The sequence below is a fragment of the Tachypleus tridentatus genome, chromosome 7 (genome assembly GCF_004210375.1).
Source record: "Tachypleus tridentatus isolate NWPU-2018 chromosome 7, ASM421037v1, whole genome shotgun sequence".
NCBI classification, from domain to species: domain Eukaryota; kingdom Metazoa; phylum Arthropoda; class Merostomata; order Xiphosura; family Limulidae; genus Tachypleus; species Tachypleus tridentatus.
The window spans coordinates 53,715,159-53,734,891 of NC_134831.1; the positions used below are offsets into that span (position 1 = coordinate 53,715,159).

The 19,733-nt window shown below is 30.8% G+C and overlaps 2 protein-coding genes across 9 annotated transcripts in view; one reads left to right on the plus strand and one right to left on the minus strand.

The window, feature by feature from the left end:
- Positions 1 to 15,971, minus strand: part of LOC143255670 (cytoplasmic polyadenylation element-binding protein 2-like) — a 131,658-nt gene extending 115,687 nt beyond the window's left edge. For 3 of the 4 annotated variants that reach the window (XM_076511708.1, XM_076511707.1, XM_076511706.1), the window contains exon 1: positions 14,891 to 15,971. In XM_076511708.1, the coding sequence (XP_076367823.1) occupies positions 14,891 to 15,838 (948 nt within the window). In that variant the 5' untranslated portion in view covers positions 15,839 to 15,971. The remainder of the gene's footprint in view (positions 1 to 14,890) is intronic. The other variant, XM_076511709.1, reaches the window with a different exon arrangement.
- Positions 15,972 to 17,665: 1,694 nt separating this feature from the next.
- The window catches only part of LOC143255673 (E3 ubiquitin-protein ligase MARCHF5-like), a 35,325-nt gene continuing 33,257 nt past the window's right edge, over positions 17,666 to 19,733 (plus strand). For 3 of the 5 annotated variants that reach the window (XM_076511713.1, XM_076511717.1, XM_076511714.1), the window contains exon 1: positions 17,666 to 17,787. The gene's annotated coding sequence lies outside the window, so the exon portion shown is untranslated. The remainder of the gene's footprint in view (positions 17,788 to 19,733) is intronic. The other 2 variants (XM_076511715.1, XM_076511716.1) reach the window with 1 other exon arrangement.

Sequence of the window (19,733 nt, forward strand, 5' to 3'; positions counted from 1 at the left end):
TAAAACTTAAAGTGAATATTTGCCATGTATATATATATATATTTTTTTAATAATAGATATAAATCTCTATACTGAGGCTAGTATCTGCCTCAGGAAGAAAGATTTTAGGAGCAATAAAAAGTTTACCCACTGGCCAAAATGTGAACAAACTAGTGCCTTAGCCAATGGCGATTCTGAAATACACATTTTACTAGTAATAACATAAGAGAAAAACTTTCATAATTACAAAATCGAGGAGATACAAAAATATGCTAAAAGAGCATTAATGCAGAGGAATATTACTGGAAGTGGGCGCAAAATATTGATAGTGCACATGCATTACTGTGCAGCATTGAAGATATGCATCTCATGGTATGGTATCTTGAATACCCATACTCATTATAAGGACTACATCGTACGACCCCGTGTTGACGGGTGATACAGCTTGCTCCCACCGTACCAAGATGGTCAACACTTTTCTTAAAGAGGACAAAAAAGGATCGACTAAATGGTATTACCTGCACTATATCTGGATTTTATTCTCACCGAGTACATATAGGATGATCTTAGGAAAGACGTCGCTTCCCGTCCACCAACTCTAAACACTAGAAATGCTATGGAAACAGTTTTAAAAACAACCGAGAGCCCGACAAGACATCAAAACCCTGTTTAAGCAACTATTATTGGTAACGTTTTGTTCTACGACTATAGCTGACATTGAGGTTAAACATCATAAAATGTAAAAATATAACTCAAATGTTCATTAGACGTGTATACTGAATGACAATTTGCATTTCAAATCAAAGAACGAATCATAAAATTCATAATTTTCATACAAATTAAGTGATGGGAATAACTGATTATCTGATGATAGTTCTGACTCTGTTGCATTTACATATTATCTTTCACCCGTTTTTGTAGTGTGTATGAAATTAAGACGTATCTTATAATAGTCTGCGTAACAAATATTTCCTGCAATAAATCTTTATTTTCTGTTAAAGACCATTTAATTTTGCTGTAAAGTTCGTTTCAGAATTTCACACAAAGCATTTAAATATAGCCAACCCTAGTTTTGAGCTAACAGACAGCTACCCAACAACCAAATATTTTAGGCTAGTCTCGTCTTATCGAGATGTAGGATTTGCCATCGATCCAAGGGAGTACTTATTACTCCAAAGTGCGGAGCACATTTTTACGGGAATGGGTTGCGAACCATGAACCTTTGAATTTTCATCAGTTTAATCATTTGGCCACATATGACCCGTCACTACAAAGACGTTTTGTTTGATGTGATAAATGAGTGGTGAAATACAATTGATTTTCTTCAACGATTTCGATCTGTTAAAACAATTTCCTGAACAAAGATGGATGAAACAAAATTTCATAAAAGAATATTCAACATTTAAAAATCTACAATAATTTATTGTATAAAACAGTAGAATATACAATTAAAAATTGTAAGCTTTTCAGCAGAAGTTTCAATTTTCTGGAAAGCAGAAAAATCACGTATTTTTTGTTATATATAACAAGGGCACTTGTAAAATTTGCCTATCAGCCAATGCCATCTGTAGAATATATTTACACTTTTGTTGTATATGTGGCTATATCTATTCAAAATCATTTTATATCTAATAATTAAGAGATTCTTGTGATTAATTCATTTTAGCTTAATTATTTGAATCACATCAAATTCAATCTTATGTGAAGAGTTTACACATTTTATCCCTAAGGCCGAATTGCAATTTAATTGACTTTTTTGTTCATTAATTCAAGACTTAAAATTTGTTAGTACTGAATTGTATATTTCACCGTTAGCTTTATACAATATGTTATTGTGCATTTTTGAACAATGAAGTTACTCATTTTAGGAAATTATGGACGAGAATTTCAGTATCTTCTCTGACCAAACATAATTCATGCAGGTTGTTTGTTCGTTGAGATATGAAAAACGCTGCTTTTACATCTACAGTAAAATCAATATTTTTTTTTCCTTTTTATTAACAGGAATTAAAAACATAACGTCCATTTCTTTCAGAATTTTACGATTGTGGTAAAAGAGGTTTGACGGTTTGATATTTCAAACCTCAGCTTAGTTAGTGTCCTACTGCCTTACTACCGTGTTTCTCCGAAAATAAGACAGGGCTTATATTAATTTTCACTCCAAAATATGACACTAGGGCTTATTTTCGGGGGATGTCTTATTTTGATATATTAAAAAAATGAAGTTACAAAGTAAAACTATTAAACTAACCATTTAAAATAAACTATTATTAAACTATTAAACTGATTAATACTTAAACAAACTAATTAACTAACTATTAAACTAATTAATAAATTAATTATTTTTTTATTTCTTTCCTCTTCCTGCCACTCTTAACTAGGGCTTATTTTAAGGGTAGGGCTTATATTAAAACTATCCCCAAAAATCACACTAGGTCTTATTTTATGGGTAGGTCTTATTATCGGAGAAACACGGTACGCCATTAGCACATGCAAACGTTATCAAAGTGATTACATACGCACAAAACAATTTCATATGCGCACACATTCTCTATAGCAAAATGTATTTATATATCGTTCTAAAGTTGTCCCATCATTGGATACTGTATTTTTGACTGCACCTGTAAAAACATCCAGATCGTAACTAACTTTTCCAACCACTTACTAATAAATTAAATTCGTATTTACCTTTGACATACTATATATTTATCAGTATAATGTAGTTACGCAATTATATTTTACATCCAGGTCAAAAACTATTTCACAAATTACTTGTATTCATATATAGAAAGATCAGGCAAGAGTTCCCCCTCAAAAGCCTAATAACGAGTAAGTCTTGCTTTTTACGTGTGTGTGCCTAGCGCACTGGAAGGTAAGGCCCATAAGAATAGCAAGCAACCAAGTGGCAAGTTACTTCCCGTAAACTGTATGTACATGTACATGCATCTTTCTGTCAACTGGAACATAGTTGTTGGCACGTTGCCAACCGCGGAAGGCGCACTGCATTTCCGCATCTTATTGATGTATTAAGGATGGAAATAACTAGAACAGTCTAAAATGAGATACCTCTTCATCATGGTGTGCAACTTCAACATTGCACCAACGAAAAGTTAATTTTTCTTTTAATTGTGTTTGATCAACAGAAAAACGCAAAGAAGTCTGTAAATCGATTACACACAGTTATTCTACAGTATGAAAAACATGAAATATTAAAAAAATATAAACAAAAAATATATAAAAAAGAGCTTTATTCTTGTACAACTTCTGTTACAAACACAAGAATGCAAGTGTTATTCTTACACAGAATAAATGATAGTATGAAATATGTAATGTTATTGTAAACAATTACAAGTTATAAAAGATGGTTAAATCATAGTTCTTGCATAGTTATAATTTAGCGTGGAGAAACGTGTACAAATTACTAAAAAAAGAATAATTTACATTTCAGTTGATGAATACTATACTTTTTCGTATGGCCAGCGATTAAAACCTATAGACAAATGTTTACTTTCAATATTGCTTTGATCTTTTATAATCTATTCACTATTATACAAGCCAATTACTCTTTCTAGTTCCAAAAATATTAAATATGACATGTGCGCGTGGTCTTGATCCTTTAATAATTACATCTGTGTGTCACTAAGGCTTTTGGAACGAAAGAATTCGCTCGCACTTGTCGTTAATACATTTGAAGTTGTATACAGCCACGTAATTCCAAGAAATTAATAATAATTGTCGCTGCACCAGTTAACCTTTTCAATAGTTCGTTCATTTATAATCAATGGCGTTTCCGTGAATTATTTCATTTGAGAAATAGAAGGAAACAGGCTTTTGTTTTTGTCTAAGAATTGTCTGTTTTAAATCAAAAAAGTCAAATTACCTCAGACTGTTTGCACGGCTTAGCTGCAGTCTAATGTTTCAAATTAACATTAAATCCAATCTACAATAGTTCTCATCTGATTGGTTCGAATTACATAATGACCACCTAAGGCAACACAACACCCCTTCCCCCCATTAAAAAGGCATTTTCGTTTAAGTGGGAGTCGCAGCGAACGGGAGCATTATAAACCGTACAACTAAATCATATCTCAACTGAGAATGCATAAAGCAAACTCTCTAAAGGGGTCTGTCTGCAAGTCACCCTGATGTAAATGCCACTGATCATCTCCAATCATGAAGCCTAAGTTCTCAAATTAATGCTTGTATTTTTAAATTGGGACTGAGTTTTCGATGTCACTGTCTTCAGACAGTGGCATGTTTTGTTCTTCTGACGATTTTACCCTATAGTTCTTCACACCCGTCCACGAAACAACTTTTAACCACAAGATTAATTACACTGCGGAATCGATAGCAACCAAAAGTAAAATCACACTGATATACACAAACCTCAAAGCTACTAACCTTTAACTTTAATGGCAGTAAAATAAAATTAGATACCAATACCTAAACAGAATAGTTACTTTCACTTGAACTAGTCTTATTCATTAAGAGCATGTTTTTGACAACCGTTGCTACAGGTAACGAAACGATAAATATTAGCAAAATCAGTTTACTCGGCCCTTGGCAACCAGGCTGCAAACATATCGGTTTAAGCAACGATTTAGTTAATACTTAGTTAATCCATGCACGCTATACACAATTAAAGACGTTCTAAACATACTAGTTATAAGATTTAGGACACGATTTTTTTGGTATAAATCTCTAATTAAAATAAATATTGGTGAATATAATGTGCTTTAACGTTTTATATTTAATCAGCGAACATTAATTTTCTTACACAAAAATTTGGAGGGGTTAAAGGATTGTCATGTTCGTTTTAAGTATACGTTTTGTTTTTATATCGCTCAGCTCTGCTAATTTGAACATAAACTACTATAGTTTAAAATACTAGTCCATTTTTTTCTGTATAATTTGTAGTAAATGTTTTACACAAACATTTATTTTATGACAATAACTAAATACAAAAATTATTTTTTGTTGTCTGGTTTAAACTGTTGTTTTTTCTGCCATTGTGGATAAGGCTACGTTCACTAATATTTCAGAATGAACCTAATTTATTCTCACATCAATGAACACTTTACATCAGCAGTGAACAATTTGATGCAGACAATTACAATGAACTACGTTTCTTTTAAGGCTTGTTACAATACAATAGTTACGAGTTAACAATAAGATGTTAGTATAAGTATCATTAATATTTGAATACATCTATTATAACTTCATATTCCATAACCCTGGTAAAATATTACCAATGTAATAAACTTACGCTGAAGTAGTAACAGTTTGTCAGTAGAATACCTTTTAAAAAATGAATATCGGAAGAAGTAAAATTACACATGCATACTACAGGCCAAAGTGTTTCACAAATATTTAAAACAATTACTATTCTTAAAAAGTTTTCTTGAAACAGTCTTTGAAAAAATATAATCGCCTGTAAATGAGTATTTCTTACATATTGCTTGTGCAATGTTGGAAAGCCAATCATGTAACATCTCTAAGTAGCATTAATATAAACGTTTCACTAACATTCATCTAATCGTAGCAAGAATTACATAATTTCGAACTCACTGTCGACTAGAGAGAATATAGCCAATTCTTGGGCAATTCTAATCGAATAGTGGGATTTGATAGTTACTTTTGAAATGTATCCACAGCCCCAAACTGTCGAGCGCAATCATTGACTTATGACTCCATACAGAACACAAACTACTAGATCGTCTAACAGTTTGCACACGTTCTAAAATTTGTGTTTAACCAGAATGTTTACGAACATTTAAAACTCACAAAACAACCAACGCGAAATGAAGGGTTTTTCGAATATAAATAGATTTATTGTTAATGACGTACATATCCATTTAAAGTCCATAGATGTGTTTATAGATGAAAATACCTAAATAAATACAGATATAGTTTAAGTACTTTTTCCACAAGTCTCTCTGAAAAATTTAATTTACAATCTAATTTTTATATTGTCAATCTTATACTGCAAGATCATACGTGCTATTTGGCGCATAACTTGGTCTATCAACATATTACCAAAGGTAAGCGAGTCGAAACATTGTATATACGCTAAGGTAATTATGAAACACATTTAAGCAACTAACAAACAAAGAAATCAACGTTCATACAAGTTTGTTATTTTTATATTACTACAATAAAACGTTAGCGATATGAATTCCATATTCGTATTAACAATTTCACACGACATACTTACGTCATACGTGACGTCAAGAATGCTTCAATCAATGAACGCCTTAAAGATTGCCGTGTTACGAGTGCCATTATTGTTGACTTCACGTACCTGTAGGTGGGATAGCAGATAACGCACTGGCTTGCATGCGTCATACTATATTTTACCAAAAATGACTAGAAGCCTAATCTTTTACATTGATCACATTTCTTAGATTCAAGATAGAGGTTCACAATAATTTTGAGCCTTCTCTATAGTAGCTTAGTTTTTTTCGTCCGTACAAAAAGAAGCTTGTAATAAAAAACAAAGGGATCGACCTAACAATTTCAAATATCCACTTTGCGACAATTATTTATGGCTCTTGTTATTATTACACTTCAAAATGCTTATATTTATGGTGTTTTTGTTTTACTCATCCCTATAAACCCATGTTTATACAGCATTAGAAGAATACGTAGTAATGATGTTACTAATTTATTCTTCTAAATTATTAAACAGACAAGTTGTTTAAGACATTAAAAATATTTGTCTAAGAAGTCTGATCATCAGTTACTGATTTTCCTATGTTGAGAGTTACTGACAAAAGGTGAAAATCCCCAAAACTACAATAACCGTTACAGTTGGTGAATCGAATGATAGATTGGTCTTGATATTTACTTTCATTACTTGTCAAAGTTCAAAAGTGAGGGAGACTTGTTTTGGAATGAATAATGCTTAACAAAAAAACAGTTTCACTTGTACTTTGGATGAGTTTCAGCTTTCCTCATGAATAAATTTTAGAAATGTCCAAAACTGGAAACATATCTACTGAAGTTATCCCCCAAAATGTATTGATGGTCCAGAAAAGGAAGGAATCCAATTATATAAATAAAGAGAAACGATGCATCCCAGAAAGCATGTTCAGAAAAGGAGAATATTCAGTTAAGTGAAAGTTTGTACAGCTTTCTAACTTCTGTCATTTTTTTCCATATTTGAACGGTTTTATTGATTTTAATAAAATGTTACACATTCTAGTGTATCAGGTTTTATTCCAGAAAAAACAAAAAATTAAGTGGTTAAGTTCAGTTCAAGTCTTTCCTACCTTATTGAGGTATCAAGTAGCACCTGATGTACTACATGCCTTTCTGGACAGTTATCTTCCAATTCATATGTGGTTTACCTCTGGTGTTTTCTATCTTCTGATAACATAAAAGTTCCTGTGCTTTTCTACAGCTGCCATATAGTATAAAATTCAAACCAAAATTGACAATTTCTCCTTGATGGCTGACTTAAGGGATCATTGCTTAATCCTCCTATACACTACTTCCAGCTTTTCTGAATCCAGCAACTAAGTTTTACATCCACAAACATGGTTAATTATACAACTTAATACAACTTCACTTTTGTTTGAAATTGAAATCCTCATTTTTTTCAAATGTTGTTCAAGTTTTCAAATGCAGAGCTTGCTTTGCCTATGGTGTTCTAACTTCCTTGTTACACTTTCTATCACTCGAACAATCCTTCATCTGTTCTCAGTATCATATCTGCAACTTATTTCACCCCGTTTGGTAGAATAGTTGACATTTTGCCAGGTACTGAAAGCAAGCAAATACCTATCCCTTTTGAGCACTGGTCCAACTCAACCCTTTTTTTCAATCACTTTAGGTTCCTTTTTCTATCCCCACTTTACTATATAAAGTATTTTATAAAACTACAATTATGTTATTTTGTTTTTCATTAATGTTTTGTATTCTTGTGAATCACATGGTACAAAAATATTGAAGTCTAAAAATACTCCAGCACAATGCTAAAAGGTGGAGCAGACAGCATTACAAAAGTACAAATCAAAACAAAGTTCAATTTTCTACATATATAAAACTTAATATCAGTGATGTACCAATTCCTTTACAGCATTCAGTGATGAGCTTTAAAAAACTTTAAATTTCATTAGTAAAGCATGTCAATCTTACTGATGTTTCAACTGTTAAGTGTTTGGACAAAATACAAGTTAAGCACAAATTTTTAGCAAAGTGAGCAGCACTAAAAACAGAATTTCATAGGTATAACATTTGTTTCCAGAATATACATTTAAGTTGGAGAAATACAAAAAACAGACAAGTGGACAATAAATTTAAAAAACAGTGCATAAAAATGTTATTGTAAACTATGGAAAAAATGTAAAAATACATACAAAACAGCTTCCTACAGTTAAACAAATTGTTCAACCAAAAATTACCATTGCAACTGAATTGTATCAGTGCACTTTATGCATATAACAGTTATTAATATTAGACATAAAAACTTCCATGTCTGATTACATATTTTTAGATCAATCAAAGACCAAACTAAGTACTGTAAACTCCTGTCTTGTGTGTGCCTATTCCAGAGCCACCTGCAAATTTCTCATAGTGAAGAAAATCAATGTATATACTTAAAATATACAATGGAAAAGGAAATGTAAAAAAATATTTTAAAAAATTATTGGCAGCAGATACAAGTAATAATCCAATAAAGTGAGAACAGTTTTCTACACAGATGGCTCTCCTAATATTTTGTTACATAACAAAATTGAACATCTAGCATACTTTTAGAACATTTCAGTAATGTTGTGGTTTACATAATCAAGTGAAATAAACTAGTAACTGATTTATATGCACAATTAACTTTTTCATTGTTAGGTTTTATTATAAATGTAATACACTTGAACAGAATAGCATTCTGTGAAATTATGATTAGAACTATTTATTTTTAATATAACTATTTAAATTACAGCAAAATATTAAACTATTAACTAGTTAAGAAGTTATGTAACAATAATAAAAATTAATCGAGCTATTTTAATATTTGATGAAATATTTAAGTTAACATTTTATGCATCTTGTACATGTTTACAATAACTTCTAGATATATGTACAACTGGCATACAAGTACACAGAAGAAATTAGACATGTAGAAGTAAAAAGGAATATTTGTTACTTTATACACAAATGATTACTCTGAAAGACAGGCTGTATTAATATAAACATTTTCCTCATTCTTTAAGTTACCTTCGACATCAAAACAGAATTAGTTTGGGTTTATTTTAATTACAAAGATTACTTGGATTTCATCTAGAATATGAATTGTCCAAGCTATAACATCTTTAACTTTAGCTACTAATCAAGGTATGCTTGTAACAAACTATTATAAAGTGATGCTAACTTGGAGAAGAAATGCAACTATTTGACATCACCTTGGGAACTTGGGTCATGCACTCTGATCTTTATAGATATTGACCATCACTTGAGTCTCAGTTTTTAGATAAATACTGGAACTCGTTTAGAAATAAAACTTTTCTAATACCATAACAATTGCTATAAAAACTTGTATAAGACATCAAATGAAACATTAACTACTTCAGTGTTTAAGTGAACAATAGTTTTAAATGGCATCACTATTAGAAAATTACCTATGAAACACACCATTATTCTTGCATATTCTATAAAAACTTAAGACACGGCAAGTTGGTTATCAGACTAAAATTAATCATGCATTAAAATAATGCAATACTATCACATAGGTAAGTAAAACAGTAAGGTCTTTCATCCAAATGATTTGTACTCTACTGTAATGAAATGAATGCTAGATTGCAATTGCTACCATATAGTTACACTGATGCCACTACTTAAAATTTATTATGTTCTAAGAAAGCATTTAGCAGAAAGTTAAAGTTAAAGGTATGTATTAAAGTACCTACATAACTGCTCAAATTAAGACCCATTTCAACAACTAGAAAAATTATTTTTAGTAACTTTAAAAACAGTTCATATTAAGTTTATTTCTCTATGAATAATAACAAACTCTTTAAAAAAAGCTTGGAAAATCAAAAACACACAGCTGTGTGTAAATTCAAATGTACAAAGAATTAATATTGTAATGTCTAAAAATCACAAGAAAAGTGAGAAAGTGTTATTTCATCCACTGAAGTCAGTCACTTTTATACTAACCAAAACAATAAGCATAATGTAAGTAGCCATTCACATTCATATACCTATTTATAATTATCAAAAAGGAGCCATAAATGGGGTGGTAAAGTACAATATACAAAGAAGATTCCACCTGATAAGAGTTAAGCTAAAAGATGAAATATTTTGAAATTCATACTTCTAAGAAAAAAGTCCAAGTTTGACATGGGAAGAATTGCAGAAATATTCAAAGTATGGCAACATATGACTAACCTTATATTGATCATACATAAGCAGAAAAAGGATTTTTTAAAAATTAATTAGAAACTAAAGAATTTACAAAGTGCTACAATTGAAAATTTTAAGGGAAAGGTATCAATTGTAACAGCAAAGATGGAAATGCTAGATTTACTGTAACACAATGTTACAGAATGACAAACAAAACCAACTAATTTCATCTGGCCCAAGTAACTATGACATAAATATCAGCAAATAGAATTCCAGAAAAACATGAAAAAATCCTTTGGATGTAAGCAGTGTAAAACTCAAACAAAAATAAAACAAGGACTAGAGCTTACCAATTACATACCAGATTAACTAATTTGAGAAGGTACATGTAGTTTGAAGACAGTAGCTTGTTCACTGTTGAGTACACAGCAACAACAGGTTCTCTCTGTTGTATCCACCAGATATTGAAACCAAGTTTCTAGCTTGTAAACCTTCAGACTTAAAAACTGAGCCACTAAGAGGAGTGAAGATAGTAGTGAAAACACCCTGTCTTACACTTTATTTGGAAGATTATATTGGTAACTGAGGAAGATAACAGACACCTATAAAGAGCCAGTTAGAATCTTGATTACCAGGATCTATGATTCAGTAGGGTGTTGTAAGGTACCATAAGAAAGACTCAAATTACTATTTTTCTGTAATGCATCATTGTGCAAATAATAATGGTAGTAGTAAAGTTTAATAAATAGTAACTAAATAAAGAGCTACAAACAATCAATGCTATCTTCTACACATTGAAAGAACCACAAAAGCATTAAAATCAAACTATTTTAAATTTATTCATGCAATCTAACATCTCAAAGGTTTAAAAAGAGTATGAACTAAGCACACATGAACACAATATTTAAAACATCTTCCTACAAGGACAACTGTAAGAAGAAATTCTATAGGAGTTTAAACACTAACCTTAATATTCAACCTCATTTTCATTCTACCAAACCATTAAAGCTTGAAAGAATTTCCAGCAACTAAATCAGCACCAGTTCTAACTCATGTGTCGTTTGAAACAGTATTTCTGCAGTACTTACAGAAAACTGACACAAGATAACCAAAACTGCTCTTGAGAAATGTATGGATATCTATTACTTTTATACCCTATTAAAAATTACAATAACCATCATCTTAATTTAAAAAGAAAGTCCAAGAACAGCTTTATCTTTCTAAATTGTGATAAACTTATGATAGAATTAGCTGCTGTCAGTAATATTGGAGGTCACTACTTTAAAGGAAACCACATAAGACACAAATTAATTATTTCATGTAAAATAAAAAAAAGGGTTTTATTTTAAGTGTGGGTAAACAGGTAAAGCTTTGAAAAAACAAATAGTCCATTGTTTTCTTTGACACTTTTTTGTAATACAGTTCAATATTCAAATTGGTTTTACTTCAGTGGTTAGGACATTATTACTCTACAATTAAAGAAGCTCTACAATATCATTTAGACAGAGTATATCCTATAAATTTGGTAACCTTCTTTACAAATGTTACATTTAATCTGAATTTAAGTTAGAAATTGATCTGGTGTATTTTTACCTTAATGTTTTTGATAAGATATCATTTAAGTCAGTTCTGGGGGAGACTATTGCTTGGGACCTAAAAGTAGTTAGCTACATGTAGTGACAGTTAGGTGGGAAAAAGTTATGATACAAATTCACAGTAAAATAATATAAGCAGTATATCTCATGATGTTTTGTTAGATTAAAAACCAATCAAAATGTTCATATGGGGGGGGGAACCTCTTAAATAATGCTGACAATTCAATGGGTTCAAAGAAGGGCTACTAAGATAATATTGGAGATGGAAGGCTTAATTGATTTAAAATATCTGAGCTCACTTTCTCTTGAGAAGGGGAAGAAATGACCATACTGAAGAATATAAGATGATCGAAAAAACAACAGAACAAAGGCTTATCACTTATTTCTGCAATATTCTAAAGGTAATAATGCAAGTTTAAGATCTGGTAAGCTGGAATAGACTCCAGTTAAGACAGGTTTTTCTTTTCTAAAAAGATAACAGTTGCATAAACAGTAGTGGAAGCCAACATTTTACAGAATAGTTGATGTTATGAAAAGTAAAAGATGGGTATGCCAGGACACCCTAGAAAAACCAAATGGTCTACTGTCTGTATGTTTTGTTATATAACATCAGGGCAATGAGATGGTTAAGATTACGTTTTTTTTCTTTTCTGATAGGAAGGGTATGAATTTAAAGTATTTAGATTTTCCAACAGCTTTTGATAAGACCTTTGACAGCACACTAAAAATGAGCTATGAAAATCACATCAACAGGGTTTGGGTCAAGAGCAGTTGTAGATTGTATGGTAATGAGGTGAGATAAAGCAAAATTAAAGGAACACAATCAAACTAGGCCTTTTTACTAATAGGTTTGGCAATTAACTATTCATTACCAATAAGCAGCAATTACATTGACTAGTGTCACATAAAATAATAAATTAATCAAAATTATGATTAAATTGACTAATATCATGAAATTAGCATTTGATTATTATTGTTTGGTCACTTCAATTATTCAGTAGTTGAATTTATGATTAATCAATTAACATTACAAAAACAATCAACTAGTAAAATTAAGATTTATAATTCTTACAACTATCTAATTAATTGATACATTGCCATCGTGATAGTATGTTAATAAGCACAAAGTTACTCAACAGATAAAATGTGCTCTGCCCACTGAGTATATTGATTATCAAAATACTAATTATTCTTGTCACCTTGCAAAGCAAAATGACAACAAACAAAAGTTAGTTATTAGTGATGATGAGAAACCCACTTGAAGTAAAAATGTATCTCAGGAGAGCTGATATGGGTATTAACACTTACTAATAAAGCAGAGAACATTTTGACCTTCAGGTGATTTTCAGGTTAACCTTTGTTAAGATGACCTAATAAGGTCAAAATGCTGTTCTCTGCTTTATTAGTAAAAGTTAATACCCGTACCAACCATCTTGAGATACAGAAGTTAGTTATATACCTAGAAATATTGAATACAAGTGAAAGAATCATCAGTTCACTCTACATAATGTTGGCTAAACCTCATTTTACATTAAACCACAAACACCCAGCAGCCACATTCAAGTTCTAATTTGCATCTGATATGGTGGATGATGAATAACATTTATATACCAAATGACTGTCACCATTTTTAGTCTTCACAGTAATTTCAGATAGAATGATGAGTTGGATAAGACAGGTTCAGACATGACATGACTGAGGTACTAAAGACTTAAAAGTTTACAATCCATAAATTCAGACACTTTTTCATGAACAAAAATGCAGACAGTAAGACCAAAGTTTAATATATTATAAATTCTGACATGACTCCAATTAAGACAGTTACTTTTATATTAGGGTGGGTAGTTTATGAAATACTTTACCTTCAGTTTTGACAAAATCTGCAACAATAGAGTTCAGTATTTTAGAAATAAGGGAAAGAAAATAAAGAGTTCTATACAACTGACTAGGGTGGTAGTAGTAATCAAGAGACCAAAGAGCTTTGTTATTTTTAAAAATAAGCTGAATCTTTCTATAAAACTTGAAATACCCAAATCATTGCAATAAAAAAACAGATAAAACATCTCTTAAAAACACAGTTATCTTATCCAAAGTGAAAAATGCTCCTTCTTCAATATTAAGCTAATTTCATATCCATTGTTTTACACTTTTAAATCAATTACACAAGCTATCCAACTTCCTAAATAATCTATCTATTGCAAAACACCTTATCAAAGGCTTTCCAAGACAAAATATATTGAGCATAAAAATAATAAGGGTGCAACCATAAAAAGTTAAAGCCTCATAAAGAGAAGTTAGATTTCTTTCTTTCAGTAAGAAAGAAAATTTTTTATAAAAAGAAAGACATTTTTAGACTTCCTTTGTTTTATCCATAGCACAATCAAACTGGAGGGTCTTACTGGATCATTTTAATAATGGACTGAGAAATTTAAAAATACATACAGAATTTGAAGTATTAGGAGTAATAAGTATTGTCTTCAAAAACTCAGAGTTAATTTTGGACAAAATTTGTCTTTATAAGAACTTTTAAACTAGATTGTCTTGGTTACTGCAAATAAACAACCTTAACACCATGTGAAGCTTTAATTTTTATATCACGTTCATGATTAGTTCATTTTTACTTTTTGTACACACACACACACATATATATATATATAGATGTAAAACCCCCACATTCAAGTTCTGATTTGCATCTGATATGGTAGATGATGAATAACCTCTACTACCAAATGACTTTCTGACACCATTTTTGGTCTTCACAGTAATTTCAGAACACTTTCAAAACATCCAACCAATTTAAAAACTACAACAACAAATTACAGTTTATCACTCTCTAATCAATATGGTAATACTTTTATGTAATATTTAAAAATGTTTTTAAACAGTTTAATGCACAACATAAATTTCACTCTTAAATAACTTCGAGTTTCAATTATTTCACATAATTTACGTCTTAGAATTTAATGTAATCTTACCTGAAATGGTAATCTCATGTTTCCATCTCTTCCATCTTCACCTGTTATTTCAAAACATTGATTTCCTCCAATATTATTTGGGAATGGTTTTCCAACTGGCAATGATGTACTTCTGCGGAATTTGGACGGTGATATCACCATCGAGTGAGGCCCAACAGAAGGTGGATTTTTCTTCAGTGGGGAAATTGGACTTAGATTTGGCACAGATCGTTTCTGCGTAGCCAATTTCATGGTATTCCATGGGGACAAAGTATTTTGAGTCTGAGGTGCTGACCAAGTAGTCTGTGAGGGATTATTCCAGTTAGAATATGTTTTAAATAAATTTGACTGTGGTTGTGGTTGATGCCTTGGCTGTCCAAAATTATGAGCACCAATAATAGCCCTTCTCTGTGGAGGATGTTGTTGAGGTATATTTAGCTGGGGTCCAAGGCCTGTACTGAACATAGGATTTACATTTGGAGTGGAAGTAAAGTTCTGAAACGACAAAGTTCCATTAACTGCTGGAATACCTTGTATAAATGTGTCATCTGTCGTTACAGAAGACCAAAAATTAGGTGAAGATGTTGTGATAGCCGTGCCTGGAGTGGGATCTGAGAAGTTTAGTTGCAAGGGTGAACTTACTGTTCCATTTCCTGCTGTTGATGTTTCTGGCGTTTTTTTCTCGCTCTGTCCATTTACTACAGTTCCAGATTCTTCAGTTTTCGTTTTTCTTAGTTCATCTAAACTCTGTTCACCATTTGTTGTAACATCGTTATTTGTCGACAACTGCTGTGCTTGCGTTCTAGTCTGCTTGGTAGCGGTGGACTTTTCCAGCAGCAGTTCATCTTGCATGGTATTTGTAATCGTTTCAGCAGGAAAAAACAGTGAAGTGCTGTTAGAATTTGTTTGAAATTCCACAGGAGACAACGTTCTTACACTGGATGAGACGCCGAAGCTATAATCCCCCATTAGGTATAAATTAAATTACATATACTAATAGCTAGTAGTGCTGGCTCAGTTTAGTAATGATGATTCAGACTTTCTCTCTTCGTTAACACACCAGCTGTCGGCAACCAGCACGGACTGCGAAAGCCGGTAGTTCTCTTTCCCTTATCATGTAAAAGACGATTAAAGCGTCATCTAGTAAAAAACTCGCTGCTAGTTATACATATATATTTATCAAGTAAAATAATATTACTATAATATTTTTTAATTAGGTAGTTGTTATTTAATTTTCCTTTGATTGCACAACACCAACTTGCTCGTCTGTTGTTAAAACAAAGCTACACAATAATATACAACTTCTCAAAGTTACCGCTGAGCTGCGGGCGGCCATAGCAAGATAATTATGCGTATATCTACGATAATATATTACTTTTGGTTTGTCACATATTTGACAAAATTTCAAAGTTTGATGAGTCTAAACAAGAGATATAGACACATTTTTCTGACAGTGTGACACTCAAATATAAAAATAGTGTTTTGAGAAGTGTTAATACTATAAATTTTGATATTTTGAATCTAGCTCTATCATTACATTTTTGCTCCGGTAAGAGGGCTAAAAGCCTGCAAATAAAAGTATGTTTTAATGTAGAGAAATGTCAGTGTATAATTGTACATAGAAGCTGACCTCATAATAAGTGATCGCTGGTCTGACAGTTTAAATGAAGTAGAAACGATGCAATGCATTGTTATAACAAATTGAAATTGTAGTTTCGTTTTGGGTATATTTACTGAGCATGAGTGTTATTTTATTACCATTTACGTTTAATATAGTAAGGAAGAATATATTTTATAACAGTACGACGTTCTGATCACTGTTACGATAATTTCCAAGTATACTTTGTACTTGCTATAAAAATATTCTTCCCTAATGTAAAAGCCGTGACTTATAACAAAATGAATTGAACTTGTTATTGAAAAATAATTAATTACAAAAAAATGAGACTTCTGTTACAAAAAATTTAAATTGAAGAGCCAAACAAACAAAAGGATGTGAATAGCGAGACGCTAATCTGTAATGTGAACATGTAAGAAACTATAGATCAATGAATTGGTGCTTTTAGGAAAAGTAGTTTGTAAAGAAAGATGTCATTATACGTGGTTAAAATTATTAGCTTTAAATGATGCGAAACTTACAAAACTTCACGGTATTGCTTATAAGCAAAATTTGACAAGAAAGCTTAAATGATAATATATCAATGACTTAAATATTGTGAGGGATGATAGACTAGGATAGCGAATCAGCACAAAACAAATAAAACAACAATAATGAATGAAAATATATTAAGGATAAGAAAGTAAGAGAAATTCTGTAGCAAGGACAAGTTGAGAAAGAAATCATGAAAAGCTTGTTGTTTTTTTTAACGAACTTTGGAATGATGACCCACACAAATATATATTAATATTGCCTATGACATGACTAAGCCAGAGAAAATGCCAATAATAAACTAATACAAAAAAGCAACCAGTAAGAAAACTATCATTATTTTTTTTCAAAATCTGTTGGTGTAAAGTTTACGAAACTATTTTCTTTAGTAGCATCGATTTCTGCAGTAAAATCAAAACATATTAAATAGAAATATATTATATTAATAATAATTATTTTGGTGTTATCAAACATTTTAACATCTTTTTAAGTGATTAATTCTATGATTCATAGAAACTTTTAACGGCGAACGTTAATTTGTGCTGCAAAAATCATCTGTTATCTTCCCGCTTTATGAAATATTAGATGCAAATACTACTTTAATTTCCAAGTTAAAAATATGTTTTAAAACGTTGTCACTAGGGGCTAATTTTTAAGTTATACGTAAGGCTATATTAAACGTAACTAAGCCTAAAGTCGAATGCTAAACAACATTAATTTTTTTAAGTTTACGGTTTACCAATAATTAGAAGTTACAGAATATTTTAAAGTAAGTTCATAATTTGAATTTGATTGCTTTTTTATACTTGGTTACATGTACAAGTTAAACTTTATTACTTATTAATTAATGTGAAGATGTTAGTAATATTAATAGTATAAATTACAATAATAATTTTTAGTACTGTTACAAGTTACAGGGGTGAAGAAGAATTTTTGGATTGACCAGACAACATGGAATAATGTACAAAACACTGGCATGCAAAGCATACCCCTCATGAAAATATTGAAAAATATGTGCTCTGGGATTAAATATTGTGTTACCTTTACTATGATTTATGAAAACTTTTTTATGTTCCACAAAATTAGGTGATCACTGGCACTTCCAAGTTACACACGCTATAGCTATAAGTAAACACAAGCATGTACGCCTGCAGATTACACGTGTAATTTGTTATGTATACAGATTCATACACTAATGCTATAGTACAAATATCTATTTATATTGAAACAGTATTTGAAGTGCAGATAAAAGTTTAGAAAACTCTCTCTACAGCTACTGTGACAAAACGCTGGTCTGGCTGCTGTCTGAACTGCCAGACTTGTGTTGGTGCATTTGTTATATTGTGATAGACTGTAGTATTAACATTATTTCACGACAGAACTAAACTTACAAGTACTACTAATAGTAATGTGTGACAATAGTTTAAATTAACTATCATTCATATGCACTTAACATTTAATAGAGGTTAACTATTTTAAAGGTTAAGTAATTAATTAAAACATTATGACAGCGGAACAGAATACTCCAAAGTTAAATTCTTTGGTGATAATCAAGCAAGTAACTAAAAATTAAAATCGTGAGAATGGTTACAATATTATTAATTTATTGATATTTAATCATATTTATACTAATTTTACAATGTAAGGCAGAAACTTTCTAGAAATAAATACTATGAGCATTTAATGATTTACACTCAAATAGGATTGAGGTTTTTTTTATTAGTTTTTATCTAATCACATTGTATAAAGTAAAGGCAACTTTAGTCACAATGACCAACTTAAAGTTAAAAGTTTAAGCAGTTTTTATAAATAATGTAATAAATAGATGTAATTGTTAATGAAATAAAGATGTGAAACAGAGATTGTCCAATTACCATTAACATTAAGATTAATTAATGCTTTTGAAAATCTTGGAAACTTCAGTATAATCATCTTTTACCCTTATTTTAATAGAGCTCTGCCTTAATGGCTTTAGTGACTTGTGTACTATTATGCTAAGATTCATTATTTTCAGTCATTAAAGATGGTTCCTAGATATATTAAACATTAGGGTGGTATTATTTGCAGGTAAAATTTTCGGATAAAATATTCTAAAGCTCTTAGCTGTTATAATTATGTTCCAATGCACACAAAAACAACAACTAAATCTCAAAATTCATCAATGATGGGCCATATTTATAGGTTGCTTAGTGAGGTTAATGTTCTAGACCGTAGTGGCCTGGTACTGTATGTATTATGTAATATAAAAATATAAATTTTAATATATTATAAATGATTACTTGAAGTATGTTGTTATCTTCTTACATCTATTGTAGTATAATTATATGATTTTGATGTGGTTAGTCACATGTGCATTGTTGTTCTCTCCTTTTTTTGCTCTCAGGAATACATCTTCTATAAAATGCAGAACATTAAGGAGTAGTAGTTTATGTTCTTTGTTATGATAGCATTATATTCCTTAATAAGGGCATACCTCCCTTTTAATATTGCCATTTACCACATTCAAGTGTGGAACTGTCTTTAATGCCTCATTCTGAGCTCACATAACTCAGGGTCATAATTCAGAAACCTAGGAGGATTTTCAAGCATCTGAAGAAGTCTGTTGTGATGAAATATTTAATTAAACATTCCATACTTTGTAATATTCAACTACATACATTTTGGAGGTTCATCCATACCATACTTCTTGTATTCTGCCTTTACCATCGCTTGTTT